At 46.0% G+C, this 12,545-nt stretch overlaps 1 protein-coding gene across 1 annotated transcript; it reads right to left on the bottom strand.

Annotated features, from left to right (window-relative positions):
- Positions 1-3,099: 3,099 nt before the first annotated feature.
- On the bottom strand, positions 3,100-8,342 carry SLC30A1 (solute carrier family 30 member 1). The gene is made up of 2 exons (XM_058801919.1): positions 7,601-8,342; positions 3,100-4,192 (listed from the first exon to the last, which is right to left on the bottom strand). The coding sequence occupies exons 1-2, from the start codon at positions 8,232-8,234 to the stop codon at positions 3,282-3,284; spliced, it is 1,545 nt and encodes a 514-aa protein (XP_058657902.1). The 5' UTR covers positions 8,235-8,342; the 3' UTR covers positions 3,100-3,281.
- Between the last annotated feature and the right edge of the window lie 4,203 nt (positions 8,343-12,545).

The raw sequence follows: 12,545 nt of genomic DNA, 5'->3' as shown, positions 1-12,545 counted from the left end.
TTTTGAATGCTCTCAGTATTCTTAAACTGTGGTCTTCAGAACAAATCAAGTCTGTATAACCCCAGACAGAGCAAGTTAAAAAAAAATCGAGCTATTTCACAAGCTAGTGGGCTACAGTCAGGTCTCCTACAGCCAGAACGGAGAAATTGTGTTCCTGCTGCTGCATAGCCACCATGCTGACCTCACTCTACTTTCAGGGAGTTTATCATCAAGGGCTAAGGAGACTAAAGGGCCCTGATAACACCAGCCGGTGCTGCACGTGCAACAGGCACATGACAGAGGCCACACAACTCCCCCCCTGCCCACATCATCATCACCATCATCACTGTCACCTCTCCATCCTGTCCTGATACTTAAAATAACCAGGGGGAGAGCTTTTTGTCTTTTTAGTTAGCCATTGCCTGCAATGGACACAGAAATAGAAAAATATGACTTCTGGCACCAAAAAAAAAAAAAAAAAAAGATTAAATAGTTTAAAATGGAGTTAGTGACTACAACTCCCTCTATTCAGATGCATTTACTGAGACTATTAACCAATGATGATAACTGTTATGACTTACCAGTTGCCCTCTTTTTATAAGAGCAACAGGAAAGAAGTTAATCAGACTTCTCAGTGCTACCATGGTTAGATTTGTTGGTACTTTTAAAAATAAACTAAAGAACAGTAGTTCTATGGTGTGTTAGTGATATATGGCAAAACCTCAAGAATTCGTACTAACGACTGAGACAAATTTTAAGCTAGTGATGAAAATAATTAGTGAAAGTTTACCATAGAAAGCAAGGATACACATTTAAAAAAATAGTACTTTGTTCATTTCAAAATTTACTAGGTTAATACTCTGTAGTATAGTAGCAGTGGTAGCATACTCAGCAAATGTAGTCTCATACAAGATCTCCTTTAACAGTCAACTCTAGATCATATACAGGTAACAGAAAAAAGAGTTAAGATAATTCAGAAAAAACAAAAACATATATAAATACTATATTAACACATTTAAGTTAGTTTATGAGACTATACAACAAGCATAAACACAGAGGAAGGTGAGCAATGCTGGTGGCTCCGAGGCACCAACATCCCAAGCCAGGACAAAGCCAAGCCCACCCATCCACAGCTTCCTGCAGATGCATCTGAGCAGCCAAGAGGCAGAACCCTGGGCAGTGCTGTGCTGCACCCCAGCAATGCAGCCTGTGATGGGGCTCCCTGGCAGCAGAGGCAGCACCTCCAGCTTTCCTGTGCTTTGGCACACGGGGCTGGTGCTGGCCCTGATCACTGCACAGGTAATGCACAACACTGTAACCCACCCCTGGATAATCGAGAGTTGACTGCAATGCTCTGCTGAGAGCTTGGGTGAGACCACTGACTGACTTGGCCAATCCAGGTCCGATGAGCAGCAGGACTATTTTTTGTACTGTTTAGGAGCAATTATGATGCAAGACACAAATTAGAAATGCAAACTAGGGAGGTGTTCTGTATCTGGAGGCAAAGCTACATTCTCTTCACTAACAAAACATTCTTTTTTAAAAAAATCTATATTTAAATACTGTTAAAAACCTGAAAACCACAGCATCAAAGAATTTCATAAGGCCAAAACTATCCTCAGTTCCCTCTGGTTGTGCCTAGGTATTGCAATGCATTTGTAGAAGTAGTAAAGGCCAGGTAATCTAGTATCTTATCCTCTTTCCAGTGCCTTCCAGTAACAGATCTCAGAGCTCTTCACACAATAGTTAAGCCTCACAACACCCCTGTGAGGTAGGTATTATCCCCATTTGAAGACAGGGAAACTGAGGCAAAGTGTTTATCGTGTCCAGAGTCATAAAGCAAAGAAAGGAAGATCTGAGTTGTTTTCCAGTTTTGCACACAGGAGCAATCTGTTAATCACAAGACATTAGTTCCCATACATGACATGAGAGTGGATCAAAAGGGCCAGGCTTTTAGAATAGATTTCTCGTATGTTCTGTCTTTCAACTCTCACCTCATCTCTGCCAAATTCACGGAGTCCACAGAGCAAGTTTCTCCTTTCCTAAGGTGTAAGTTGGCAGCACACTGTAACAGCTTCTTTAGAGACAGTTGTCAATTAACTGAGTCAAGATTTTAAACCATAGATGCAGATACTGAGTAAGTGAAATGTGATCCATAAGCATCTCGAAGTGTGAAATACAGTGATCCCTGCACCACTTCCTCAAAAGTCAGTGGAGGGCTCCTGAGGACATGGTGGGGGACCAGGACTGAAGTCACTGCAAGTGTTCACAGACACACTCAGCTAGAAGCAAAATGCACCATTATTTTGGGGGAGCTGCTGTCTGTGCTTGAAAGCAGGAGCTACACTGTCAGTGCTTGGCAGACCTTCCCCAACAGAGCACTTACTGACAGAACTTATTATTTTATCTTAGTAAACTCGGCATCAGCTGAGTATTTATTCATAGCACTGTTGAGTCAAGGGTTCCTTAAACCTCAAAGACTTTCATGACCAGACACAACTTGAAAGTAAGAGAAAACAGCAGAAAATCCATAAAACAGAGAAGGCTGTGTTACTTTATCAACTAGTCTCATGTCTGGATCACAGAGCAGTATACAGTAGCTTGAACTGCCATTCTGACAGAAGAAACCCTTTCACTTCTGTTGTTTTCAATTACCTAGCTACCTTACCAGAAGAAGAGGGGACAATTTCTGACAATCACATGATGTTGTCTGTAAAATATGCTGTGCGATAAATTCACTAGAAAAGCCTTCACAATTTTTATTATTATTACATAGCTTTAAGAAAAATATGTGAAACTGCAAAGTGGTTTCCAGTTTTTAGTAGTTATATCTTTAAAAATGTTCTATGAACTTTGGTTTTCTTAGGGCTTCTAAATAAACAATATATTAAGGTATCTACAAATCAAATATTAAAGGAAAAAGTAGGTCCAAGAAATCTGTAACACAAATTGAGTTCCTACATGCTTATCCCTCAAATACCTTTTCACTGGAAAAAAGTATCTTAATTTGAAGCACAGCAAAAAGTGTCTCTGCTGAAATGCTGAAACTGGTTTTCTGAAGTGTTACAGCATGGATGCACTTTCTGTCTGTCCCAGTCAAACAAAGTCAACACAAACGCATTGTATCATGACAGTGACATTATATTCTTTAAAACAAGCATTCTATATTTAGCAATATGACAAGAACAAGGACTTCAGCAATTACACTATTTGGCAAAATTGCATCTCGAACGTCTGTCTCTTCCTCTTGCAACACAGCTGTTGACAAAGTCTCCACAGCTCAGGTAGCACCCTTCAGGGAGTTACAAAGATGACTCAAACTGCTCATTTTGATCGGCGTTCGCCTCCAGCTTCACTGAAGGGATGCTCTCCGACTTAGTCCTCCTCGTTTTCGGAAATTCAATGACAACTTCTGAACAAGAAATACTAAGTGATGATGACTTTTCTGTCTTCTTTGCAGTACTAGCTTCTCCTGCTCCACAACACTGCTTCAAAGCACACTGAGTCCTGCAAGGAAACTCGCATTTCCCTCTCCCTGACTCAGAGCCAACGCTGGCAAACTCGGGCTGAATGGTCGTTGCGTGAATGCCTTCGTCGTGAAAGATCTCTTTGATGCGCTTGGCCACCATCATGTACGTGGAAGGGTCAGGACACTTGATGTGAGCGGTGCCAATGATCCTGCTGCCTGCTAGCTGCCAAATGTGTAATTCGTGGATCGCTTCGACTCCTTCGAGGGTACGTAGCTTTGAGTTCAAAGAATGGACGTCTATTTGTTTGGGAACAGTCTGTAGAAGGATGAGGGCTGACTCCCTAAGCAACGGGTAAGTTGTGTAAAGGAGTATACAGACCATAATCAAACAGAGGACAGGATCTAAATATAGCAACCAGCAAGGACCAGCCACCGTAATGCCATCTTGCTCTGACTTGTTAGTGCTGCCAAGTGCTCGGAATAAAGTAACGTTTTCCATGCAATGATCATTGACACATGGATTATAGCAAGGCCCATCTTCAGGGCATGGATTCCACAAGCCATAGAAGAGCAAGGCATTCACTACCACAATTACTGAACCTAAGGCATCTCCAAAAACATGCAGAAAAACTCCACGCATGTTAAGTTGTGCACTAGAGTCTTCTTCAACTTCCTCTTCATCCAGAGGATAATGGCCAGCATTCCCATTCACTTGTACGTCACTCAGGTCATCCTTCATATCACCTGACAAGAAAACAATAAAACAGTTAGTCACGAGCTATAATACAACATGGTACTGTAATTCCTTATAAAATCATATCCAGCAGTAAGCATGGCACACTTAGTATGAAGCCGAAAAGCAGCTCAACCCACACACTTAGCAACATCTTTGGCTGAGGAAAACTCAGTTTTTCCAATAAGTGATCTAAATAACCTAGAAGGCTACTGTTTCTACATGGAGATTAAAGACGTAGAGTGGCACAGAATGAAGATGAACACATTTTAATTACTGTACTGAAAAACTACTTTCACCTTTCCAGCCATATAACCATTTGCCTATTCACTGCTTGTTTCCTAAACAAAATGAAGAGTTACAGAGCATATGAGAAAAAGCTGGTTTAAGTAGCTTAGTTAGGTACATTTGTTCCTTCTTTTGAAACACCAATAGACTGATCACATTGCTAAAATCCATCTTTACCCATAGGATTGCTATTTCATATTAAAATCTGAAGCTAGAAGCTCAAAAGCTGTGTGATACAGCTGTGTAGTAGCTTCTTTTCAGGTTTACCAATGCCTTTTCAAGAGGCTTCTGAATTCAAGGAAAAGGAAGATCTTCCAAGATGGTGCATGGAGTTAGCAGGACTATGAGATACAATCAGCTGAAATTTTAGGTCTAAAACACAGAATTTACCAGCAGAATTTACTCTAGGACAGCGTAAATTATCACTGAAACTCTGAGGACATGAATTACTGTTATTTATATTTCAGAATAAATAAATAAATAGTAAAATTATATTTTTATGCAAGTGACATATAGCTGTTGAGTGACATACAGCTTCTGATGTCCAAAGTCATATGCCATGGACTGTACATAAATTAACATTTCAATGCCCTCCTTTGCCACAACTGTCTGCAGTATTTATCACTCCAACACACAGCTAACCAGCTACATGGGAATAAACATACACATCACTACAAAGAAGAATCCTTTCAGAAAGAAAACAATCTTCCAATGTTCAAATTGGAGGGAACTGTACATGATTAACCTCCTGTTTTTCTTCAGCAGCTCTTCTTTGGCTATTTCCAGTGGTAAAGAAAAGCAACAGGCACTGGTCCCTGGCCTGACAAACTGAAACAAGGAGCTCTTACTGCCTCTGAGGTTATTGAGTTCAGAGCTTTGTAAACATTAACAAGACGTGCAGCTTCTGCTGTTCTGTCCTTGTGGCTGCCATTCTGCAGTTGCAGAGTGCGCTCAAGTCCTTTCTTCTCTGAAGAGGGAGTGGGCTCCCACCAAGGCTCAGTTCCAAGCCCCAGCTCTTTACCTCACCCAGTACATTTCTACCCTGAAGCTCCAGCTACATTTTCCACACTACCCCTAGGAGTTATGGAACATGGGACCTGTAACTTTCCAGAGAAGTAAATACATTAGAGGGAAATATCTCAGGTTACAGAGTTCAGACCTCAAGGTCCACAATGAGAGCAAGGAAAGAGGAACGCTCTACTTTGTACCAAGTACTTGGAATAATGGAAATCTAAAAAGTACAGCTATCTATGAGTGGGTAACAGGACACATAGTTGCAGAAAGCTCTTGAACTAACTTGGAACCTTTTTTAAATGGCAAATGGTTAAAACACGCCGATTTGAAATATGTTCATTGAAATGAAACAAAAACCAGATTATTTTGCATAAAGTGCATCCATAGAAATATCTGTGCAGGACTAGACCTTAAGGCTATGCCTATTTTTCACTTCCACCTTAGGAAATCAGGACTACCCCACTCTGTGATTTCAAGTGAAGGCACAGGACCACCTTTGTCATCATCTCTACATCTTTTATCTTCTCCTAAGCCTCCAATCACCTCTACCTGCAACTTTTCATAGGCAAACTATGAGTAGCTCCAAGCATTACATAATCATGACAGGGCACTGAAGGAAATACAAACTTATTTCAAAGTTTCACTGTGACCAAAATTATGACCTATTACCACCTAAACACCCACAACAAATTATTTGTTATTGCCAGAAGCACATCCATGAGACATTCCAGACAAGTTAGCTCACAACAATATGCATTTTAATCCATGCTATAACTTTTTTCTCTAACTAGTCCAAAACTTGGTTAAAAGCACAACTTTTCACCATTAAAGAATCATTCCCAAGCCAAGATATGTATGAGACTAAGGGTAAAGGTAATTTTACATTGTCTGAAACTAATTATTAGGATACCTTGCTGGAACTAAACCAACATTAAGAGCTTATTATGTGATCAAGAAGATGGTGTAGTGTTTTCAGAGGAACTTTCCTATCCTCTTGAAAAACCTGTCTTTCCAAGACCAACATGGAGTCAGAGAAACAGAAACTAAGTTTCTCAAATGTGTATTGGAACCTCTGATCACAGAAAACCTGAAACTGTAGCAAAGTTCACTCTGATCAATTAAAGCTCCCTTTAAGCTAAAAAAAACGGTCTGCTGATGTCACCCTGAAGCAGGAGGAGAGAAATTGGTTCCAAAGCCTGAAGTCCATTTTTTCTGGTGACAAGGATGCCCTAGGAACAGAGAGGTGGCAATCACACACACCTTTCACTCCGCTAGCATGCAATACTTGGCTTCGACCAAGCAGCTTCATTATCAGCTATCCAGGCTTGTGGATCCACTAAAAAATAACCCTAGAAATTCCTACCCATGAAACTGCTTAACCACAGTTGGGAAGGGAAGATTTTAAACGTATGCCTGTATGCAGGTCAGTGGGAAGGTGCATGCTTTAGAAAGCTAAACAAAAATTATTCCAGAACACCACACGTGTGTCCTGACACCAGCATGCTCCACATTCCGGCTTCCACAGTTCTGACTGGCAATCTCCAAGACTTTTTCCTATAAATACCGATGCTATGAAGAAGCACAACGTTACTGCAGTGGAATACACATCGGTATCTTTGGTTTAATGGAGAGTAGCTTCCAGGTAGCTGATAACCGACCCAATGGAGCAATCCAGCTGCTGGGACCGAGGCACTGAGCCGCGCTCCATTTGATGTGTAGCCAGTTGGGACGGCATTAGGAGAGCGTCTTGTGACAGCTCGTGTCGCTAGGCAAGGAACGCTTGTCATGTGCCTTCCCTTGCAGAACCAACTTTTTTCCCAGGGCAAACTGCTTTATCCTAAGACTCTTCTACACTCTGACCAGTCTGCAAGACAAACATGCAGCTTAGGGCATCCGAAGGAAAGGCGCGAGGAAGAGGTGCGACAGCCATGTGCGCCAAGAGCTGCCGAGAAAGTTTCTCGCCTCTTTCCCAGGAGTGGGGACAGATGGTCCCACACAGAGCCCTGACAGAGCCCGCACCAGGTGGGACCAGGACGGCCACCGCCCCACTCGGGGAATGGCCCTCTCCCGCTTTCCTACGCGAGGACGGGGCAGCGGCGCTTGCCCGCGGGGCTTACCCAGCTTCTCCTGGCTGACTCCGTTGGAGCTGCTGGAGTTCTCCACCAAGGTGCTGGTCTCGTCGCGGTTGAGCGCAGCCTCGCCGTCGCCGGGCGGCTGCTCGGGCTTGGGGCCGCCGCGGGGGTGCTGCTGCCGGCCGCCGTGCGAGTGCCCGTGGCCGTGGGCGTGCCCGTGGCCCCCGACGCCGTGGTGGTTGAAGAGGCAGAGCCCCAGCAGGTTGATGATGAGCCCCGCCACCCCCACGGCGATGACCACCAGCGGCTGCTGGATCTCGTGGGGCTCCGTGAAGCGCTCGATGGCCTCCAGCAGGATGGTGAAGCAGAGGGCGGTGAGGAACACGGCGTTGACGAGGGCGCCCATCACCTCGGCCCGCACCCACCCGAACGTGTTCTTCTTGGTGGCGCGGGTGCGCTGGGCGAAGCGCACGGCCACCAGCGCCACGACCAAGGCCATCACGTCGGAGAGCATGTGGAAGGAGTCGGAGAGCATGGCCAACGACGAGGTGACGCGGCTCACCGCCACCTCCACCACGAAGAACAGGAAGGTGAGCGCCAGCATGCACAGCAGCCGCGCCCGCCGGTTCTGCCAGCACCGCGGCCCGCCCGGACCGTGCGCCGCCATCCCCCCGCACATCGCGGCTACCCCGGCGGAGGCGCGAGGAGCGTGGCGGGCGGTCGGAGCCCCGAGCGCTCGGGCGGCCGCTCCGCTCCGCTCCCCCCGCGCCGCCGCCGCCGCCGCTCCCTCCGCAGGCGCCGGGCGAGCAAACTTTGCACCCGAGCCCCCTCACTCTTTTCACACGGAACCCGAGCGCCGCCTCGGCCACGCCCCCGCCCGCGCCCCATTGGCCGACGCGCCCCGCCCGCCCGGCCGTGCCCTCCCGCCCCCGCGCCCGGCACCGCTTGCCATTGGCCCGCGCGCCCTCGCGACAGCGGGGCCCCGCCCCCGCCCGGTAACGCCCAGCGAGCCGCGGCCTCCCCGTTCCGCCCGCCCGCGCCCGAAACGGGGTGTGGGCGGGGCCACGCGTGACGCGTTGGGGAACTACGGATCCCCATTGGCTGACGCCGCCGGCTTTGCCCTCCCGCCCCGCCCCCGCATGCCCCGCCCGCGGCGAGCGGGACTCGTGCAAAAGGTGCGCTTCACACGGCCCCTGCCCGGCGCGCGCCTGGGGGCGGGGCTTCCCCTGCGGGCCGCGGGGGCGGGGCCCGGCGTGAGGGGCGCTGTGACGTCACGCGTCCGGAGCCGGGATTGCGGGTGGGATTTGCGCTTTTCGGTGACTTTTTGCGGGGGGTCGGCTCTGTTTCATTCTTTTCGTGCCGCTGAGGGCAGGAAGATAAGTGCGGACGCGATCACTAATAACTGATGGGCCGCTAAAACAATTGGAAGAGAAGTTTTGCTTGAAGTTTTGAAAGGTTGTATAAAATAATAACATATTAATAAAATAAATATATAATTGCTAAAACGTTAAATACTAATTAATAAATTTTATAATTATTTTCCTGTAATAATATAGGGAAAAATATGTAAATGCTAAAAGGTAAATGCTAACACTGTTTGTTAGGCTTGTAGTCAGGAAAGGGAAAGCAAGTATTTGGAGACATCCAGAAAAATCACAGAAGCATAACCACAAAATTAAAAAAAAAAATAAATCACAAAGTTACGAAAAGGCAGAGCTGACCTCTTACTTTGCAACTAACATGGCAGCAAGAGAAAGAGGGTGAAAGAATATTCCATGAGCAGAACGTGAGGGGAGAGAGCAGCCCTGGCTCTGCAGCTGTGGGTGTAGCTGTGTGTGGGCCCAGAGGGGCAGGAGGAGAGCTGGTGCTCTGAGATGGAAGGGCATTTTGCCAGCCAGAATGCAAAATGTCCTTCCTGTACTTGGAGATTTCAAAGGGATTGTGATTCAGGGTCCAAGCAAAAGTTCCTGGCTTTGTTTGGGCAGTGAAATGACAGAAGGTGCTCACATGTCCACAAGGAAAGCATTATCAATGAGAATTACTGAGAGCAGTGATTCCCCTGTGCTCGGCAGCATCCCCATGAGTCCACACCTGGATACCACACTGTTATCCATGTATGCCATTCCCTCAACTTTGTGCAACCTTCCTCACATGGCACAGCTGGCTTGGGCACTGCTGTGCTGACCTGTGACCCTGAATCCTGTTTTCTGCTTCTTGTGTCAGAATCTAGGTATGCTACACGCTGGATGTAGCGGTAGCAATGCGCCCAGAACTCTTTAATGGCCATTGTAAAGAGAGTCAGCAATTAGATTGCTGTGACATTCTCCTCAGCTGCCTGGCTTCCCGTATGCCCTAACGTCACTCGCTGAGGAGTAAATAACCGGGAAGCTGGACGGTGATTACATGGAAACGCAACATGCCCGTGTTGTGTCGTCCTCACTCCCACACAAGGCCATTAGTTAACAAGGAAGAATTGCCCAAATTTAGGATATATGGGTCAAAGAAACTGGTACAGCTCAAGCCTCTTTTAATTCCTGCAGGTGAAGTGGGTCATCATTTTACAGGGATTGCTATTAATCCAATGGAATTTAGGTAGGAAGGAAGGGAGGACAGCAAGTTTGGTGTCTCTCATTGGCTCAGCTCCAGGAATTTGTGAAACTGGGTTTTAGTTGGTTGCCACTGGGGTGTCATAATTTTCTTGATTAAAAGTACTCAGTCCCCTCCTGAGAGAAATAAACAGGATATCAATAACAGTAGAACCCTGATGAATAAAATTTCATTAAAAACTTGTCAAGAGCTTTGACTGATTTAAGGAGGGGAGTTAGGGCTTTTTGGACTCCTTTGTTAGTATGCAAATGATGTCCAGATCCAGTTGTGATCCTTTCAACATCTCTCCACCATGAGACCTCCTGATCTGCTCCACACCACTGGTCAGTGTACTGCAGCCTTCCCCTTAGAGGATGGCATCCTGTTGATCCTTGGCCATGTCCAGGGATAGCTTTTTGTCCTGTTTTACCACACTGAATGCTTAATTCTACTTGGGGCCAAAAGCCACAAGACATGGACAATATACCCCAGGAGAATGGGAGGGCGTGGTTTCTTCCCAGGCAGGGAAGAAAAATGGTTCCTGAGGCCTTCCACTGCTCCCTGATGAATAGGGCTGGGCGTACAGTTTTGACCCAGCCACTGCTGTCTCTGTGGGCTTCAAACACAGGGACTTTGATGAATGATCCCCTGTGGCAGCCCAGTCCCCTTGCTGGACGTGCCAGGCATGGACTGGCAGCTGGACCACACAGGAGTTCACACTGCTACCTCTTCCCCCCACTCTTTCTTGTAAACCAGTGGGCTGTATGCTGCAGTTTCCAGGCTTTTCTATTGTATTACCATGCACCAGCAGCCAAGAGAAACAAGGATAGTTCCTAAACTTAGGGCTCTCCATCTGGCAGCATCATCAATTTTAAGATTAATGGGAAAGTGACTGATACAGGTACCTAATGAGACCATAAATGGTGTTTCACAGGAGACACAATGTTCCTGCTTATGCTTTTAGGGAGAATACTTTGTCTTCAGAGTAGGGAGGACTCTGAATTTTTTGTTGGTTTTTTTTTTTTTTTTTTTTTTTTTAGGCTTCCAGGCATTGTTCATGACTCAAAGAATTCTTTCTCAGCTCACTTTCCGGTCCACAGATGTGGAAGGACCCATCTAAAATCTGTTTACTTACCATAAAAGCTCTAGCTGTGGATGTCTGGCACACAGCTTCTCCCCCCCAGAGCCAGGTGACAAGTCTGAACAGAGAGCTGCTGCTTGTCACCTGTCCTGCAGCAAAACGTTTTGTACGAGTCCTGCTGGGCTCTCCCGAGCTGGCTGAGCCCTGTGTGAGGAGCAGGACTTTGGCTGGCAGTTCTGCTGTTACTCAGCGTGTTTGCTGAGCAAATAAAGCCACTGCTTTTTCCCTTTGAATTTCTGCGCAGGGTTGCAAGTGGAGAGGTCTCCACCACGGAGGGCTCTGCATCACTCTGTGCCTTTCCACTTGGAAAAGGTGAAACCCTGCCTAGAAACCATGGATGCAGGCACATATTACAGAGCACACTGCCTCCTTTTAACACCTAACTCTTCCCCTTTCTGTGCAGTCATCAGACCTGCCGGCTTTTAATGAGGGCTTTGTGGGACTGTGGCAAACATGTCTCCATCTGTCTGTTCCACTTCAAGGCTGTCAGCTTTCATTTTAGGCTGTGTTTCTCACAGGCAGTGAGTGTCTCTCTCTCTGGTAGCTGTCCTTACAAGGTTTCTTCAAATTAGATGCAGTCGGCATCACCAAAGCCAACAGAAGCACTCACTGTCCAGAGACCTGCATAAAAAACGTTGTTCCTTGTAACAAAAAACAACACAAATGAAAAGTGAGTGTTTCTGTTCATGTAGCTGCAGGTTGGATTCACTGTTATGCCTGATTCAGGAAAGCAGCTTTATCAAGGAAAGGACTTAGACATGTGTTTGCAGTTAATTAAAAGGCCTTCTTTGAACAGAGGCAAGTTAAGCGTGTGCTTACATGCTTTTGTTTGTGACCTGTGAAGAAAGGCTATAGCTGTAATTGGCACTGAGATAGGAAATGAAGGATACCTTGCTCTACAAAGTGATTTCTTCTTCTTCTTCTTCTTCTTCTGCCTGATTACCGTGTCTGTGAAATCTGGGCTCTTTGGAAGTTGGTGGCAGAACTCCAGGCAAGTTGAGGTGATCAGTGTGTCATCCACTATACTTCTTCTGAACCTTGCAAAGCAGATTAAAAACCCTTTTTTTCCGTTCTGAAACATTTTCTCCCTAATGAAAAAACAGCTCATTTTTAAAATATGCCTCTCTTATGTCCAGTTTTGATCTTTCCTTTATTTTGCATTTTTACTTTCAAGCTGCTCACTTGATTCAATGGCATTCAGTTTCCTGTAAATGCTCCAGAGCTTTGGGCACAATTAACTGTATGGCCAATCTGTAATTATTT

Source organism: Ammospiza caudacuta, chromosome 3, assembly GCF_027887145.1.
Source record: "Ammospiza caudacuta isolate bAmmCau1 chromosome 3, bAmmCau1.pri, whole genome shotgun sequence".
In the NCBI taxonomy this organism is placed as follows: domain Eukaryota; kingdom Metazoa; phylum Chordata; class Aves; order Passeriformes; family Passerellidae; genus Ammospiza; species Ammospiza caudacuta.
Note: the sequence above shows the minus strand (reverse complement) of the source record. Positions and strands in the feature narration are given on the sequence as shown.

Bases quoted from the DNA above. Each gene is read 5' to 3' on its own strand.
- SLC30A1 (XM_058801919.1), bottom strand. From the start codon at position 8,234: ATGTGCGGGGGGATGGCGGCGCACGGTCCGGGCGGGCCGCGGTGCTGG. The intron at 4,193-7,600 runs GTAAGCCCCGCG...TTTTCTTGTCAG, and splicing joins AGTCAGCCAGGAGAAGCTGG to GTGATATGAAGGATGACCTG.